The sequence below is a fragment of the Hemisphaericaspora subhashii genome (genome assembly GCF_019202705.1).
Source record: "Hemisphaericaspora subhashii strain CBS 10753 chromosome Unknown scaffold6, whole genome shotgun sequence".
In the NCBI taxonomy this organism is placed as follows: Eukaryota; Fungi; Ascomycota; class Pichiomycetes; order Serinales; family Debaryomycetaceae; genus Hemisphaericaspora; species Hemisphaericaspora subhashii.
The window spans coordinates 147,144-166,290 of record NW_026057209.1 but is presented as its reverse complement, the minus strand read 5'-3'; the positions used below and the strand labels follow the sequence as shown (position 1 = coordinate 166,290).

General features: G+C 35.0%; 7 protein-coding genes across 7 annotated transcripts; 1 reads left to right on the top strand and 6 right to left on the bottom strand. All coding sequences in view use genetic code 12, as the record gives it.

Annotated features, from left to right (window-relative positions):
• Positions 1-1,075: 1,075 nt before the first annotated feature.
• Positions 1,076-1,351, bottom strand: J8A68_000665 (uncharacterized protein; the record flags this gene model as incomplete). Its single annotated transcript, XM_049410364.1, has 1 exon — positions 1,076-1,351. The coding sequence occupies one exon, from the start codon at positions 1,349-1,351 to the stop codon at positions 1,076-1,078; it is 276 nt and encodes a 91-aa protein (XP_049266071.1).
• A 2,169-nt stretch (positions 1,352-3,520) lies between these two features.
• On the bottom strand, positions 3,521-4,639 carry GLN1 (glutamate--ammonia ligase; the record flags this gene model as incomplete). The annotated part of the gene is made up of 1 exon (XM_049410363.1): positions 3,521-4,639. The coding sequence occupies one exon, from the start codon at positions 4,637-4,639 to the stop codon at positions 3,521-3,523; it is 1,119 nt and encodes a 372-aa protein (XP_049266070.1).
• Positions 4,640-7,205: 2,566 nt separating this feature from the next.
• On the bottom strand, positions 7,206-9,833 carry J8A68_000663 (uncharacterized protein; the record flags this gene model as incomplete). Its single annotated transcript, XM_049410362.1, has 1 exon — positions 7,206-9,833. The coding sequence occupies one exon, from the start codon at positions 9,831-9,833 to the stop codon at positions 7,206-7,208; it is 2,628 nt and encodes an 875-aa protein (XP_049266069.1).
• Positions 9,834-11,487: 1,654 nt separating this feature from the next.
• J8A68_000662 (uncharacterized protein) lies at positions 11,488-11,880 on the bottom strand (the record flags this gene model as incomplete). Its single annotated transcript, XM_049410361.1, has 1 exon — positions 11,488-11,880. One exon carries the CDS (start codon positions 11,878-11,880, stop codon positions 11,488-11,490), a length of 393 nt encoding a protein of 130 aa, XP_049266068.1.
• A 513-nt stretch (positions 11,881-12,393) lies between these two features.
• Positions 12,394-13,530, top strand: J8A68_000661 (uncharacterized protein; the record flags this gene model as incomplete). The annotated part of the gene is made up of 1 exon (XM_049410360.1): positions 12,394-13,530. The coding sequence occupies one exon, from the start codon at positions 12,394-12,396 to the stop codon at positions 13,528-13,530; it is 1,137 nt and encodes a 378-aa protein (XP_049266067.1).
• A 56-nt stretch (positions 13,531-13,586) lies between these two features.
• On the bottom strand, positions 13,587-15,479 carry GUT1 (glycerol kinase; the record flags this gene model as incomplete). Its single annotated transcript, XM_049410359.1, has 1 exon — positions 13,587-15,479. One exon carries the CDS (start codon positions 15,477-15,479, stop codon positions 13,587-13,589), a length of 1,893 nt encoding a protein of 630 aa, XP_049266066.1.
• A 925-nt stretch (positions 15,480-16,404) lies between these two features.
• On the bottom strand, positions 16,405-18,771 carry KCS1 (inositol polyphosphate kinase; the record flags this gene model as incomplete). The annotated part of the gene is made up of 1 exon (XM_049410358.1): positions 16,405-18,771. The coding sequence occupies one exon, from the start codon at positions 18,769-18,771 to the stop codon at positions 16,405-16,407; it is 2,367 nt and encodes a 788-aa protein (XP_049266065.1).
• Between the last annotated feature and the right edge of the window lie 376 nt (positions 18,772-19,147).

Below are 19,147 nucleotides of genomic sequence, written 5' to 3'. Positions count from 1 at the left end.
CAGGTTGCAAAAAAAAAAATTAGAATTCATTTGTCCTTTTCTTCTCTACTGTTTACAAAGAAGAAATCCACCAATTCAATAATTTACTCCGCTTTTACAAATTCAATATCATCAACTCAACAAATTCCATTGAATCTTTGAATGTTCGAAGATGTATTTTTGACGTGAAGTTGTTAATTCGAAAATGAGACCTATTTGGGGCAAAATCTGCCACAGAAATGAAATTAAACCACAGAAACGAAATTGAAACATTCTCCAACAACGATCAATATTCCAATATGACTACTCCTTTATCAAAAAACCAACCCACTAGTATCTCAGTAAAGTTAACTTCCAACCATTATTATAATACCACATACAAAGCACACCAAAATAATTATGAAAATGCAGAGATGAAGAAATGGTGGTCCTAGATAATTTGGAGAGAGTTAAACCGGATTTCTTGGATCAGTGCTACCCTTTCAGGCTGAATTAGCCACCTGACCAATGGCTAGTTTGTGTGATGGAGTTTTATCTGATTTCAGGGAAGAAGGTTTGGCTTAATCTAAGTTGGAATTAACAAGAATAGTGGGGTTGGGAAATTGATGTGAATCCAATGGTGGTGACGGAATTTGAAAAGAATTTAATGGGATTTCAATTTTGGTGATGGATCATTTGTGAAGAAAAGCTTTAATGTGGATTCCAATCAAGTCAAAGAATTAATGCTGATACAATTTGGAGAAAGTTGAACTGAATTTCTAGGATCAGATTAATTCTTCATGCTGAATTAGCCACCTGACCAATGGCTAGTTTTGTGTGCTGGATTTTTATCTGATTTCAGGGAAGAAGGTTTGACTTGATCTAGATTGGAATTAGAAATGAAGAGTGTGATCAAGAAATAGGATTTCAATTTTGGTAGTGGCCAATTTCAATGGTAGTGATGATTTTCAAGCATACTTCAATTGTGGTGATGGGCATTTCAATGGTTGTTTTGGAGATTTCCAAGTGGGTTTTAGTGGAGGTCAAGGGGATTTTGGTTTTGATTTCGGTGGTGGTATTGGAACCGTTTCAATAGTGATGGTGGACATATTTATTTTCATTTTGGTGATGGTGGTGAAAGAATATCATTGAATTTGGATTTTGATCGTGGTGCTGGTGGATGGATCAATGTTAATGGTGGAGACTTGAATGTTGGTGGTGTTGGAGGTGGTGGTGGACGAGGAGGAGGAGCAGAAGGAGGAGGAGGAGGAGATGGTGGTGGTTGAGGAATCAATATTAGGGGTGGAGATTGGAGTTGGAGTTTTGGTGGTGGTGGTGGCGGCGGCGATGGTGGTGGTGGTGGTGGTGCGGGAATGTAGTGGTGGTGATTCATGTAGATTTCGGTTGTGTATTTGTGGCCCTTTGCGAATTTGATATAGATCCAATGTGGTGATGGATCGTTTTCCTAGAAGCCGTAGTGGAATTCAAGACCGGTGCTAGCGAATTTGAGAAGAGTTCGATGTGTGGTTCAATCGGTTGTGTGAGAGTAAATTTGGGGAGAATTTGATGTGGAGTTCACTGACGATGGAGACATAGACAATTCGAAGAGTGTTTAATAGGGAGGTCATTGGTGATGTTTGGGGAGAGCAATACATCACTCAACAATTCCCTAACAATGATCACTGGCTCTATTAGTGCTTTTCCAAAGAGTTTAATCAAGAAGAAAGACCTTGCCAACTGGATTTCATGCTTTAGAGCTACAACATCATTGACGGCTTTACCATACAGCGTAGGGCAAGTAAGATTGCTCGTCGTAGCCAACGCGTCACATAGTTCAATGGGTCAAGGGTTACAGATACTTCCATTCAAACTCAGGAAATTTCCAAAACTTTAAAAAACGCGACTCGTCACCCGATATGTGGATTTCTACGTTTCTCAGCCTCATGTGATATCCCTTTGACCACATTCTAAAGTGGTGAGTGGAACGGTCTAGGAAACCCGCATCCCTCTAACTACTTATCCACAGAAGAAGGCTTTACGATTTTGCTCTTATGGATCTGTTAACTTTTTGTGACATGTGCGTAGATATGCCCTTTTCATTGTAGGAATCAAGAGCCCGAACTAAAACAGAACAAAATCGTGCTAATTAAATCAAAACAATTCTAAAAATACCTCAAGAATTTTTTTTGTCCCACTTTTTCTTCGAGGCCTTTATTTTTTTGGCGATGAGTTGTTAGAGGATGTATGTTACAAGAGTTTTGTTTATTCAGAAGTCTGTAGAGACATGTCCTATAGCCAGCTTTGAAACGATATGTACAATACACTCATAAGCTGCAAGTAACCTATTTATAGATTTGGAATGCTTTCTTTCGTGTAAATTAAATTCCCATAATAAAAAGCATAAAGAAGCATTAACCTAAGGAAACTTCGAGAAGAGAAGTCAAACAATCTTCTACTATCTACTACATCAAATGAATTGACTAATTTTAGCAAACAACCGAATTGAAATTGTTTTAACTCTGGGGAAAGTAAACAAAGAAAGCTAATTCTCTTCCTCTTGAATTTAAAATTCAATGGAGTAGGAATTCAGAACCCGAGATGCCGTTGAAATTGTCAACTCCTTGTTTTGTCCTACTTTTGACAGGAAACAAAATTTCTTGGTAACATCACTGCACCTAAGCTCCCACATTGCAAACAAGAAAAGAAAATCCTAAAGCGTACGTTTACCCGTTAAAACTGTACCCTAGAAAAGCATTTCCTTACCATGTGTCAACCTTGAGAATCCAGCCATAAGTTGATGACTCATATGCTACCCTTTTTTAGGGAGGTAAGAAGGTTGACGGAATTCATATTCCTATACTGGTATTGTTGTTATGAAACCTCTTGAAAACCGTTTATACAGGAATCTTTTCCGTTAACTTAATAGATGCGTCATCAGTCATGAAAATCTTTCTGTACAGGAATCCATTCCGATCGAGGTTGCACAAAAACCCTGTCAACAGAAAAAGTTTTTTTTCTTTTCTTCGCCTGCTACAAAAAAGAAAAAAGTGAGACAACCGAAGTTATTTTTAGTACCGCGCTTAATGAAGACTTAGAATTGCCAATTTAAGACATCGGCAATTCTCCAACAATTTCCTTCTTATCAGTTGGAAGGAAATTCCTCGAGATCTATCTCTGAAAGGGTATCATAACCGACTTCTCCAGGAACCAAACGCGTCTAAAACCGGATAATTTACATCATCTTGTGCGATGGATCGAAATTTCTCCGGCTTATAATCGTGGGGCAGAAATCCTTAGCCCCATCTTGTTCTACAACTAAAAACTTTCTGATCTCTGTGTAAAATATGATTTTCAATCCGCCCACAAGGTCAAGCACTTTGACAATGAGAATAAACTGATAAACCTCTGTTATATATTTTAAAATAAAAATTAGTATGAAAATAAAAAACTAAGCAAAAAGAACTAAAGAATTAAATAAGAGTATATAAATGGAAAAACATAACAAAAATCTTTTTAAAGTAACCCAAAAAATTAAATAACAAACAAAATCAATTAAAACCGTCTAAACATCTGAAGAAGATTCTCTAAGGAATTCCTTGGCCATATCAGCATCTGGAATAGAACCACAAATGGTTTCAACCATAATACCGGTAACCAAGTATGGGTCAATGTTAGAAGCTGGTCTTCTATCTTCAAAGTAACCATAACCTTCTTTAGCAACTTGTCTTGGGATTCTGACTGAAGCACCTCTGTTGGCAACACCAGAACTGAATGATTCGATAGAAGCAGTTTCATGACGACCAGTTAATCTTTGTTCATTATCAGCTCCATATAATAACATATGTTCCTTATGTCTCTTGGCTAATTTACTTAAAGCAGTTTCAATAGTTTTCATACCACCTGGGAGTCTCATTGACTTGGTAGAAACATTAGTATGACAACCAGCACCATTCCAGTCACCCTTTAATGGTTTAGGATGGAAGGAAATCTTAACACCAAATTCTTCAGCAACTCTTTGTAAAAGATAACGAGCAACCCATAATTGATCACCCATTTCAATACCTTCACATGGACCAACTTGGAATTCCCATTGAGATGGCATAACTTCAGCATTAATACCAGAGATGTTAATACCGGCATAAAGACAAGCACGGTAATGTGCTTCAATAACATCTCTAGCAACAACCTTACCGGTACCAACACCACAGTAGAATGGACCTTGTGGAGCTGGGAAACCACCCTTTGGCCAACCGTATGGGTAATCATATTGATCGAATAAGGTATATTCTTGTTCTAAACCGAACCAAACAACTTCTTCAGCATGAGCCTTCATTAATTTAGCACATTCATGTCTGTGGTTGAATTTGTTTGGAGTACCATCATTGTTCCAACATTCATTTAAAACAATAACATTGTCACCCTTTCTGAAAGGATCTGGGTAGTAAGCAACAGGACGTAAGTAAACATCGGAATCATGACCTGGAGCTTGACCAGTAGAAGAACCATCATAGTTCCATTCTGGTAAATCATCAACAGATTGTGGAGCCTTGGCTAAGGTTCTACATTTGGATCTAGTGTTACCTTCAGCATCAATCCATACATATTCAGCTAAGATCTTACCCTTTTGTGGTAAATCTAAATATTTAGCTAAGATAGCAGTTTGTTCAATATGAGAAGCCATTTTTTATATTTGTATTATAATTGTTTGTAGTAGTTATTGCTATAAAGCAAAGGGGGAGTGTTTAAAGGATTAAGCAGGTCTTAATTGATAAGATGAAGAAGAAGAAGAGAAAAGAAAGAAGAGATTGCAAAATTTTTATTTCGAGGAGATTTGATAAAACTTTTATAGTTGAAATTTTATTTATTAAAATAAAAACCTCTCAACTGTAAAGTTTATTTTGCAATGCACCAAAACTTAAAATTTTTCTTCAAAAAGAAACGAATGATCGTCCGGTTAAGAAGGGGATCCCATTGTTAATCAATCCAATAATATTTTTATCTTTTGTGTAACCAATAAAATTCCCGATGTAACAGGTTTTTTTCGTAAGTAAATGTCCGGCATATACATTTTCCGTTTTATCAACACCTTTTTTAATTCAGGATTTTAGTTCTTGCCGCGTTTTTTCGTTGATGCTTATCAGTTTTTTTCATGGGAATAGAGTGGCGAGGTTTGATTTAGGGGTGCCCCAAATGCTAAATTACAGAGGCATTTTTTTTCCCTCAAGTTCCAAGAGAGTTTAAAGAAGAGGAACAGTACTTGAGGGAAATCATACGACCTACAATTATAATTATCTTGCGATGGCTTTTAAATTTATCCCTCCATCAGCACATTCCCAGCATTGGAATCAAGGGGGTTGGTACCGAAATGTGTCAATGGAATTTTATCGTGTGAGAACCAAACCTAGGGGTATATGCAGTATGTACATTCCGTCGTCGTTTTTTTTCTGGTAAGGTGACGCTTTTGATCCAGTGATGCACGATGATTCATCGTCTGAAACAGCATACAATTGGGTTTCAACTAGAGAAGAGATGAGATGTACTCAAAGTACCAAAGTACCACTACAGCATTGGTGCGATAACACCCAAGGATCATATTAGATGTAGCTATCTCTGTCGTCTTGGGTCCCATCACCCAGAAATTTTGATTTGGAGAATTTCACATCCACCCCTAAAGTATGGAGGTGAACAAAAATAACAATGGGAATTTTAGGAACCAAAGAAAGGAAGAAAATAAAAAAATAAAGGCTGTACATCCGTTCAACCTTAAGTCGTGTACCCGGACCAGCCTGCACATTCTTATCTATATGCAGACTGGATGCAAATATTTTTTAATGAATTTACAACGAAGAATCAATTCTAGATCAGATTGTGATCCAAGCCGAGATGATAGATTGCAACTTTTGATATCGGGTACCAAACCATTTACCACAAGGGGTCCTTTACAGTATAAATGGGGGATCATTGTATACTTTTCCTGTCAATTATTATACGCTTGAGTTCAAAAATCCTAACTTGTAAAATCAACATTTTCTTATCAAATTAATTACACCAAGAAATCCCTCCCCAGGCAAAAAAACAATAAAGAATCATGTGTTTCCACTGTTTTTTCAATGGTTAACCGATTGTTGCGATGCTAAACCCCATTATTCCCACAAATCAATTTACCCTTATCTTCTAATATGGCCATTCATTTCAGCACATTCAAAATTACCTTCCCCAACTCGAACCAGATAACACGCCAAATGTTTCACACGCCATCAGTGCCCAATTTTTCGTTTGAAATGTGGGGACATTCCCGCGAATTACAGAGTGTCCATTTGCTTAAGAAGTATGGAATAGGGATTTGACGCTCGCTGAGAGTAGTATCATCACAAATTGCCTTCTTGAATCAGGTGATTTTCCCCAGATTTTCCATTTATTCCTTTTACTTCTTTTCATCGAGATTCAGGATTTTGTGCATTGATCTCCGGGTTAACTTAGAGTTTGGTCTTTTCATCTGCCCCTCAAATTTACCCCAACGGCTATATGGAAAATTTTTCTTCTTTTTCCCTCGCTTACATTATCTGACAGTGAATAGAAATAATTATTATCGGCCAATGAAATTACATCAAGCTGAAATTGTCTAAGTAAGTTACATTTTTGTTTCTCTGTCAATTTAGTGAATCATGTGTGTTTGCAAATTGTCTTAATTGATCCGTTAAACCATCAATTGCAAATATCACCACGCCTTGAATGAATGACCGGAGTTATTATTTCCGCCCCAGTTCCAAAATTAGCATCCATTCAATATATGAACAATCGTAATAGATACATTTTACGATAAGACAAATTATTTTATTATTACTACACCGCCAATTTTTTGTCTAAGTGTCAGCCTTAAGAAATAAAGAGGGGCGCGTGGATGGCTGTCGCAATTATTTTTTTCCCCCTTTGTTTATCCTTATCAAAAAAAAATAACTGATAACGAACATCCAAACTGACAGCCTTTGAAATAAATTTCATTTAGCGCCATACCCCATATTTCATAAAAACACCTCTTATATCTGAATGTTTCGGAGTTCGATCTGATATCACCTTCGAAAAGACACTCTAATCAGGGGGCCCTAAGAAAAGAAATCTCGTTAATGATTTAGTCTAATTTGAATAAAGGGATCTTCTTATCAATATATGTCTATTAAAAATTACTACTGTACGTACGAAGTTTAGGAGAGATTAAATCTCTCGCTTCTAAAAAAAAGAACTATCGCTTAATCGTCAAGGACTTCTACGAATTCTTCAAATTCTTCAATGATATATTCAACAGATTCATCTGATTTGTCAGATAGTTGTGAAGAAGGATCAATTTGTTCTTCAGTACCATTAGTGATCGTACTTGAATTGAATTGACTGGAGATTGATTCAGATGAACCATTGGATTGAAGTGAAGTTGATAAGTTTACTAGGCTTGGCTGTTCCATTATTTTATCGACAGATGTAGCTTCATTGGATTTGCCTTCAGTTTCTTGAGATATGCCAATACTGATACTTGAATTAGACTTATCTTCTTGATGTTCACTTATCTGCTTTTCCAATTTATCCTTAGTATCAGTTGATTCATGCACCAGTGTATCAATGGTAGATTTCCTTTCAGTTGAAGTTGATTCAGCTGGCTTTTGTATAATTGAAGGAGTTTCCAAAGTGTCACTACTGACTGTTGAATTCAATAGTTGTACTTCGACACTACTGCTTGATTCACGCTCTATCCTTTCTTCAGTTGATTGTTTTGAACTTTCAATAGAGCTCACTGGTTTTATCTCAGGACTTGAGCCTACAACAGACGAACTAGATTCAGCTTTTGTCTTACCTTCACCATTCAAGCTACTTTCTGTTAAGTTGGATTGCGATATTGGAACATTAGATTTGACGTTAATTGAGCCAGGTGTAGCAGAAGCACTTTCAAAACTTGATTTGATTTCAATAGAAGAGGATTCAGCTGAACTAGCAGAAGGCTCTTCTTGAATAATGGATTGTGATTGTTTATGAACTGATGCAACAGAAGACTCACTTTGAATAGGTGATTGGGATTGTTCTTTAACAGTGACCGAATGAACGAAAGTCCCCTTGTCAATAGTTGATTGGGATTCTTCTTTAACATCATCAATCGATTCAGTATCCTCCTCTTCAAGCTTACCATATTTAATCAACTTAATACCCCGTTTTTCCATCTGCGTCAAATCATGCACCAACCCTTCCCGCAATTGGAAAGCAACATTTGCCTTAGCTCTAACCAATTGTAAATAATCAGCATTATCTCTAATCAAAAAATTCAAATGAAATTCAATATTCTTCAAATATTCATTCCATTCATTCATTCCCACAACTTTCATCTCCGCCTTTTTATTATCTTTTTTATATTCATGAGCGGAATCATATAAATAATCTCGGAAATCAAATAAGGATTCTTTTATTTTATGAAATTGTTGCCACATTTTCCAACTGACTGCATCATCAACAATATCTAAGTCGGTAATTAAGGCTGTTAACCTATTCAGAAATTGGGTCATGGTAGTTTCACTATATGTTTCTAAAATGTCAATAGTATTTTGAATTTCAGTAAAATATTGTTCCAATATATAATTATGATTTTCGGTGAGGATGGATTGGACTCGTTGGGAGCATTGATCAGCTAAACTATAACTTGCAGCTATATCATCTCTTATTTCTTGTCTAGTAATAGTTTCTATTGAAGTATCATTGGTATCGGCTATACGTTCGGCATCTTTGTGGATCTTGCTAATCTTTTCATTTAAGGATTTATATTGCATGTAATGATTCTTTTGTAAATCCTGGAACTCACTGCTGATATTTGGTTTAATTGATTCGATGATATGTTCGATTTTAGTTTTCATTTCAAGTTCAAGATGAGTAACAGCCAATTCAATGGTTTTGTTAACTTTCTTTTGCCAATAATTGATTTCATCTTGAAGTTGGGAAATTACAGGATCGGTTTCAACCGAAAGCGCGGAAGTTGAAGATGCGGTAATTGTAGATGCGGTAATTGTAGATGTGATAACTATGGTTAAATGCTCTTCACCTTCGTAATCGGAACTTGAATATTCTTCTTCATAATAGATATTTAATAAATCCTTTACAATCTGAACAATATTCTTCAGTTTTGCTTCATTAGGGGTAAACTCATCAAATTTATGTAAATTCTTGAATTCATTTTTGAGGAATTGAGTCATTTGTCTAGATTTAGCAGCGTGTTTTGATTCACTGATTCTTTTAAAGAATTGCGAATACCATTCTATAATGGATTGAACAGCTTTCAAAGAAACAAACTTGCTCCAACCCTGTCGAACTATATCACTTGCGATTGATGTAGATATCCAAGTCCATGCCTTTGGATAGAATATATCCCATTGGTATTTCAACAATGAACAATATTTAATGAACCTGGATTCAATCCATTGATAACCCACTTCAAAATAAGGTACAACATTTACCTGCAAATAATTACCCGCTACAGCCACATATTTCCACAAATAAGAAGCAGCAAGCTTTACATTACTTACCAAATGAACTTTATCATCAATGGCTCTCATGACACTAATACCAGTCTCATACTTCTGAGCCAATCCCAAAGTCTCATCACAAGCATGAACGATAGGATATACATTTGACTGATAGGCAGGAATAACTGTATCCAAATAGATTGGTTTAAAGTATCTATCACTAACTGTACAAAAATTGTAGTTTATTGGAGATAATGGCTTTATATGTGATTTGTGAAATGGAGAAACATTATTGATTGGACAAATAAACGTCCACGCATAGAATACGTAAAGGGTGACTATAGTTAGCCCCCATTTGAATGATGTATAGCGGGATACCATAATTGTGTAATTGATGGGGGATTCAACAGAAGCTATGTTGTTAATGGTTGGTTGGTATTTGGACAAGTTGTATTTTTTTCTGTTTGTCGATCATCTCTGTTTCATTTTGAATTGATGTTTCTCAGTTGCGCTTTTTCTTGAGGTTTATTTGAGATATGAAGATGCTAAGATCTCAAGGATAAAAGTCTTCAGTCAACCTATTCGACAATAGATAATTAATTAAATATATCTCGCTTCTATTTGATTCAGAGATTTGTATTCAGCACAATTGGATATTTGGGTATCTGGCTAAATCAATACTTCTCTTCTGCCACAAGTATATGGGGATATGAGCCCAAACCAAAAATACGTGCGCTACCAGTCGTACATAGGCGCTTACAATATGCTGGATTCATATTCCCTCTATTTAAGCTAGATGACTATGGCTGTTACGTGGTTGTGTAGACGATATTCAGTATTTTAAATCTTCGAATGAGGATAGTTTTTTTCACTTACCTTTCTATTGCGTACATAACCCAAAATTACCAGATAGTGCAACATAGCATGATACCCATATGTGATACTAATCGACAGGGTTGAGACTCTTCAAATCTTAATGAATCAAGAAAGCACTTTGGCAAATACAAGTAGACGAACTAGTGCTATATAGATTCCTGGTTAATCTCTTCTACTTCTTTTTTTGTTGTTTTTGCAACCATTTGGTCAACTCCAGAAAGTGATTCAACTTAGGACCCACCGAATAGATCATCAAACCCCTTTAAAGCAAGCACTATAAATCTGTATGATTACTTTCAAATATCGCATAGTAATAGCAGTAGCATTTGAATAGTGGAAATTTGGGCTGCTATCGCTTCCTCGTACTCAGACTTCTCTAGTCTTGTTCTTCTGTTTTGAAAACAGAATGATGATTAGCAAATCATTGATATTCAGCTTTAAATCCCAATCGACCAAATCATATAGCCATTATCAGATGCAGAGACTGGTGTTTTTGAGCATTTCGAGCCCTGTAGAAAACACACACTTAGTGGGGGAAATTAAGTAAGCAAGCATCTAGAGAGAGTATAAACCTGTTGATTGAGGGTTGAACCATTTTATCTTGATTACTTGGAATTACTTCTTTGAATAAGTTTTGTTAGCCTGATTGGAGTTGTAAAAGGTCACACTATGGATTCAACGTGTTTTTTTTGGGTTTTCCGTTTTGCAGCATTTGTTTTTTTCTTGATTTGATTTGATTTGATCGCGGGGTGATAGAGAGGGCCGTTGAAAAATTTTTAGACAAACATCACAAACTGAAGTTCTTCTTGTGGAATGGACACGACGGCGCGTCTGTCTTTTATACATTGGGAAAACTAAGCTACAAGAGTAAACTGTTAGGTAGTATTTTATGTATGTACGTATATATATATTAAATTAACTAAGAAGGGAAGAGAGATTAAAGTAAAATCATATTTATAGATAAAACAAATCAGAAATTGATAAAGGAACATTTATACAACAATTGAATGGAAGGTCACTTTGTAGGTCATTCATTCATTCAAGTTCTCTTCAACGGGTATAAAATATTGACTTTGTTTAATTCCCATACAATTTTTTACTTTATTTATTTATTTATTTATTCAAAAACAACTCATATATCAAAATTAAATAACCGGGTTTATTTACCAACAATCTTGGAAATTTCTTGATAAGTACGAGTTTCAATAAGTTCAGTAGCTTTATACAATTGAAGAACAAATGGATAAACATAAGTTTCATACTTATTCTTAGCACAAAGTACCTTTTGATCAACATTAAATTCAGCATATTTTGGATGAGAATAAACTTGGGAATCTAAAACACCAGATACCTTGGAAGTAATTGGTTGGACATCTCTAAGACCAGTTTCTATTAATCCACATAAATAAACTTGTCCATCATATAATGGATTAACTTCAATTTGTTGTTGAATTTCTGATGAAAATTGTGGACATTTATAATTATGTAAGTAAATGGAATAATACAAGATGATACATGCTAAGAAGCATTTGACTTTGGCAAATAAACTCATTGGAATTATAGAATTAGTTAATATACTTATGGGTTGATTTTAATCCAATGGAAGTAAAAGTAAAGGAAATTTAGTAAATAATTTTTTTTTGTTTGTTGTGTTCATCGTTGATCGTTCATCGTTCATCATTTTTTTTTTTTCAGTCAGTTAAATTTGACGAAACTTTTTTTTTTCGTTGACCTTCTGTGCACGTGATTTTGATAGAAAAATTTTAGTTTATTTTTTGTTGGCACTTTTGTTATCATTTACGCCTAATTAGGAATGTCGATTTTTCGCAACAACTGGGATCATTTGTAACAATTTTTAGATGAGATGATACCGGTGATGTAAGTTAAATGGACACTATTTACCTTTGTTCCCAATTAGGAAACAACCTGAACCCTTGAGAGATCACAACTTGGAATTTTTTTACTGGAGTAAATCTCTACCTACATTTTCAAACACGTCTTAAAGACACCCTTATTCTATTGGAAAGTAAAGAGTACCCACCAATCTCGAAGCAACAAACTCGTCATGCCCTTTGTCAAGCAAGAGTGCCCATCTACGCCTATAAGGTTATCAAATAGAAAGTCATACTCAATTCTCACCCCAATTTCACCCAATAGAATAAACCAAAGTCCACCGAAAGTAGATCTCAAGGCACCACCACAAAAGAGAGAAAGAATAATAAGTGAATCAACAGGATTAGTCAAATTTGCATTATCTCCAAAAGGTAAAACCAGCACAACTGGATCCAAATCAAGAAGCAGCAACACCAAAGCAAGTCCAAGCAAGCTTGGTTTACCTGTGCATATCCCAATCAACCCAACCTTGGTGGAAGCAAAACCAAAAACAATAGAAGACTTACAAGCCGAGCAAAGATATTTACTTGAACAGTATTCTATAAAACAAGCACAATTACATGAATATGAACGGAAAGTAGAATCTAAGAAACTTGAATTATTGGAAATTTCTCAGAAATTGGAAACTAGTAAAAGAGAAGAAGTGATTCTTTCAGGAAATACAACATCCAGTGATATCTACAAAAAAGCGTATGACGAAGCTGAACGGGAATTAAGCAAATTGAAGATCAGACCCGATAGTCCTAGTAGACGAAATACACTCAAAAAGAAACCTTCGTTCCTTCAACAAGCAAATTCTCTCAAGAAGCAAGCTTCACAAGCATTTGAAGAAACTATAAATCAAGACAATCTTAGGAGACAAGCTTCGGTTGTAAAACAATCATTTGAAATAAATCCAAATACAATCAAGAAACGTGCATCATTTATAAATCAAGCCTTTGATGATTTGAACAGCAATGTGAAAAAGAGAGCTTCTACAATCTTTACCACCCCTACTATGGCAAATGATGACTTTCAAAGTTTGATTCAACAATCAAATGAAAAAATTGATGGATTTGCTAAACAAACTACTAAATTCTTTAATGAAGTTACAAGTACTAAGTTCTTTAATGATAATATGTTTAACAGCATTAACAAAACCAATCCATTTGTTTCTAGTAGAGAAGAAGATATTGCCAATAGTTCATTTAATTTTGATAACCTTAAAGTCGAGAAAGATGTAGATACAAATAGCTTTATCTATGAACGCTCATTTGAAGATTCAAGAGATGAGATCCATATAGATGATTATGATTCATCATTCGATTAAATAAAGCATATATTCTAAACATATTCTATAAATAGATACAATATAAAAAAGTCAATCTAATCCTCATCATCTAACCACCCTTTAGCTCTATCAATTGCCCTTTCCCATCTCTTCCAATTCTTTCTTCTATCAGCATCTGCCATTTTTGCCTTAAATTCATTATTTTCTTCTCCTTCACCACTAATTGTAGCAATCACATCATCAAGATCTTTCCAAATACGCTCTCCTTCATCTTTAAAAGACAACCCGGCCGCGATTGCCGCTCCCAAAGCCGTACATTCAGAAATTTGTGCTCTCTTTACTGTAACACAAGGACCCAAAATATCAGCTTGAATTTGCAAAACCTCATCCGCCTTGGACATCCCTCCATCAGTAGCCAATGTCGATAATAATCTATCTTCATGTTGTGAAGACAATGCTTCTTCCAAGAAATCTTCCGATCCACCAGCATCACTTGCCATTGCCTTCAAAATCGCTCTAACTTGATAACAAACCCCTTCTAAGGCAGCTCTAGCAATATGAGAAGCAGAAGTGTATTGAGTCATACCGAAAATCGTCCCTCTTGCTCCACGATCCCAATATGGGGCATATAATCCCGAAAAGGCCGGAATGAAAACAACTCCACCGGAGTTCTGAACTTGTGATGCTAAAGGACCGATATCTTTGGCATTTTCGATCATTTTTAAATTATCTCTCAACCATTGAACAATTGATCCGGCAACGGCAATTGAACCTTCCAATGCGAAATGAGGCTTTCCTGAATCACCTTCCAATGTAGGGAACCAATATCCCATGGTACTTAATGCACCATGACTGGATACTAATTTACGTGTACCGGTGTTGTATAATAAGAAACAACCTGTTCCATAGGTACATTTAGCAGCACCGGGGCTGAAAGCTAATTGTCCCACTAATGAAGCTGATTGATCACCTAAACAACCACAAATTGGGACATTTCTAATTGTTTTCAAAATATCATAAGCTTCTTGGGTAATTTTATTATGAAATCCTAATTGGGATAAATTTGGGGCTGTGAAAGATCCATAGAATTCGGATGAAGATACAATTTTTGGCATCAGAATCTTAGTTGGATCTATTCCCCAAAAATCAAGTAAATCATCATCATAGTCCAATGTTTCTAAATTCATGAAATAGGTTCTTGAAGCATTGGTTATATCAGAAACAAATGTTTTTTCTTTAGTTAAATGATAAATTAACCAAGTATCAACAGTACCAAACATTAAATTCCCATCTCCCTTTTCATATTCTTCCTTGATAACCTCATCATTATCCAATAACCATCTTAATTTCGCAGCTGAAAAATATGTAGACAAAGGTAATCCAGTTTTCTCTTTTAATTCCTTCTTTCTATCTTCATCAATCATTTTTTCTAAATGTTCAACAATCTCAGCAGTTCTAGTATCAGTCCAAGTAATCCCACCACTAAGTGGTTTCCCCGTCTTCTTGGACCAAACAATAGTTGTTTCTCTCATATTTGCTATCCCAATAGCTTTAACCTTATATTTAATTTTTAATTCTGGATTTTGATTGATTTTACGTAATGAAATCAAACAAGCAACAAGACATTGAACCGCATTTGCCAAAATATGAACAGGCATACATTCAACCCAACCAGGTTGTGGGAATCTCAAAGTGGGTCCAACAGATGATTTATTATTTTCAATTTCAACATGATCATTAATTGAAATAGCAATACCTTCAGCTGAAAATATTGGTTCATTATGTCTCATTAATGAAGATCTTCTTCTAAACTGTTCGGTGTTTTCTGAATTTTCAGGTGCTTCTGATGCGGTTGTGGAATATTCGATTTGGTGTTTAGCGAGTTCTATTCCTTCTTTGGAGAATAAGATTGCTCTAGCTGATGTGGTACCAATATCGATGGTTGCAATTACTGGCAATGAAGGAGCTGAACTTTCACGACGTGGCATATTTGTATACGTGTTTTGTTGTGTGTCTATATGGAATAATCTAAGAAATGAAGTAAACTAGTCTGAAGTACAACTTTGGCTTTAAGAAGGAAGAAGAAGAAGCTTTATATGTTTCCCATTTCTCTCTTAAGAGAAAGCGGAGGTCCCTTTGGTGGTCCATTTGCTCCCCTTTTAAATAAAATCCCCCCACCAAAGAAAATCATTTCTCACGGCAACAAAAAAAAGTTAAAATTTTTGTTACAGTAATTAATTATGTCCCACTTCTTTGTTTAGGCTAATATCAATCATTCCATCGCTTATTTTCTCGCGATTTTACAAATTTATTGTTGCTAATTGTATGGTTCCAACAATGGATGTGGTACTTTGCATGCTTTATCCAAACAATCAGACAAAGGGATAGAGAACTATTCTGCTCCCCCCGCCTCCACCCCACTTTTGTCCCAGTAAAATTCTCTCGGAACTTAAGGTTTTCTACCAATAAAAGATCACAATACAGAACTGGTGGAAAGTTGTAGCGAAATACCGTTCGAATTGCTACTAGAAATAAGGCAAACCGTTTCAGTACTAAAAATACAAGAACAATAAACTTAGATTAGTTTCTCCAATAAGAAGAAGAGATCTAACAAGGTACATATGCATATCTATCTTTTTCAACGCATATTAAAGACCGCCGTTTCTTTGTTCTTAATTTGCAGTATTCCATGTGAAATTTTTTATTGGCCATTTTGTAACTAAAACTATTTATTAATAAAACTTACTAACTAACTACTATTATAAGAATGAAGACTTATTAAATTAAAAATTCGTGAGACCCGTTAATTATATAACTAAAACAATTATTAAAAAAGTATGAAAAACGCTCAAATTTTAAATGCGTTTATGATAATATATTATACAAATAAATACACATCCACCCAACTCTCCTTTATTCTGAAATCTCTTCATCTTCAACATCTGTATATCCAGGATATTCAATATCAAATGGATCATCTTCCTCTTCAACATCTTCAATTTCATCTTGTTCACCTTGATTGTTAGCTTCAGCATATTCATCCAACCATACATTATTTTCAGATTGGAGTTTCAATTTATGCTTCAACAACCATGCTCTCATTTCATCAGTATTTCTATCACCTCTACCACCACTAATAATCTTAAATATCAACTTAAAATAACCAATCAACGAATTAAGTCCCCGCAAATATCCCATATCTGGTAATTTTGGATGTTGAGGTGGGATATTTGGTTTTTGATTCTCTTCAGTTTCAGCAATTACCGATTGAGCAAAATCGATAATTTTCACATTGACATGATCATAACGTTCACCACCTCCTTCATACATTAACAAAATCGAGGATCCATACATTCTGTATCCGGGTAATTCTCGGAAGATTTGATATAATTCGACAAGTTGATCAATTAGATTGGGGATTCGATACATGATTGAATAATTATCTCGTCCATTGTATAAATACTTGGCTAAGATTTTACAAAATTGTTTACCAATCTTAACTCTTCTTCCGAAATATTTATCTTTAAATATTCTTTGATTATTATGCTTGAAGATTTGTAATCCACATATTCTAACTCCTAATTTTCTTGAAGTTGTTGATCGACATTTATTTCGTTGTGATTGTTGCTTTTTCTCACTGGCTTCAATTCCATATTGTCTAGTACCCATTTTTAAATCCAAAACACAGGGATGATTAATATTTCTCGTCAAATCTTCCAATAATATAAATCGTTCAAATCGAGTATGTTTACGTAAAACAGGTATTGGAGAAGTTGAAGAATAATTCATGGACATAATTGATGGAGATGGAGATTTTGAATGATCATTATCAGCAGCTTCATCATCCATACTAAAAATATCATCATTATGACTTCCATTATTATTCAATTTAAGTGAAGGTTCAAAAACTTCTTGTAATACTTTAACTTGTAATTCGGTGTTGATACAAGTTGATCCCGGATTACATAGTCTTGGTGAATGAATTGAACTCAGGACAGAATGATCACGAGTGAGTTGAATACTTTTGGATCCTAACATACCATTACCTGTTGTCAAATCCGAATCACCATATTTTGGAGAGGGTAATGACGAGGAATATTTTTTCCATAATTCATCGGGGATAATATGTTTATTATCATCTAATACAACTTCAGGAGTCATTAATCCCGACATAATATCTTGATGTTTCCGTAAAGGTTTGGTTGGGGTGATGTCAATGCCATTATTTTTTAAATCTTGACTAGACAATTCCTTTTCTTTTTGTTCAGAAAGATCTTCAACACTTTCATTAATAACACTTGAATAACGAACATTTAAAACTCCAATATATTTTGGCATAAATTTTAATAAGTTAGAATGATGTAATTCAATAGTTTCATAAAAAAGATTTTCTCGATTTACTAATGCTTTACAAACAGCACGTTTTGAAAATGAAAAAATTGCCGTATGTCCTCCAACTCTATTCTTGAATGGTCTTAATTCAACAGCCAATGGGAATTGTGGTTCGATTTGTTCATTATTATTATTGGGAGGGGGAATAAAGGGGAAATCTTCAACTGTTGGTATTTGGGGAATGGTTGACTTTTCTTCGATTTGAGGGGTAGATGATCTTGAAAGTCTAATTAATGCCTTTTCAATGTCAATAATTTCATCAGGGGTATCTATAGTATTATAAAGGGATGATATGTTTGTTATATCTCCATTTAAGCCATGATCATACTCCACATTAGCTTTCAAATGCTGAGGACCAGTTGATTCTCTTGGGTCCGGAGAATATTCTTTGCTGAGCCCAGTAACATAGTGGTCAACTGCTGGTGTATGAGGTATATAAGTTGCTGATGATACTGGCTCTAATTCTATAGCTTCTGTGGTGATTGGTTTGATTGGACTTGGAGATGCTATTTTGCCTCGTGAAGAATCTTCTTGGTCATTTTTGCTAGGTCGGGATTCTTCATTTTTTACCGTTTCACGAAATATACGTAAAGATCGAGTTGCTTTTCTTCCTGTGACTAGACTTGTGGGAAGTGGAATGTCTGATGTAGAAGAGCTTGAAGTCTGTGAATAAAATGGCGGTTGTGTATTTGGTTCAGATGATGAGGATTCATGTATGGTAGGATATTCGATGCAAGATTTTTGATGATTAAATTTTGGTGGTTGATCTTGGGTTGAATTATGTATAGTTTGAATAGATGATGAAGTTTTTGCTCTAGATGGTTTCAGCCGCAAAGCCGCTACCGGTTGTAATGTAGTTGTAGTTGTAGTTGTAGTGCTAGTATCCATAATGATAATGTAGATGTACAAATAAGAACATAAAATTGACACAAGAAAAATGATCAGTTCTATCAACGGAATATGAATTTATTATGGACATATAATGTACAGAAAACGGAATGAAGTCTCTGTGTATGTGTCTCTCTGTCTTTGGTTTTTGGAATCTGATAGAAGTGTTATTGTTGTTGTTGTTTAACACTAAGAAATGTGGAGTGATGATTTTTACAAAAAGCAGACTCTCCTTTTCTCTCTGTCTCTCTATTGTACTTTTTTATATTCTAATTAAAGACAACCAAAAAAGTGTTGCAAAAGTCCAAAAACAAAATGATTCTATACAACCAAATCAGTTCTTGTTTTTTTGATTGTTAATAACTTCTGTTACTTA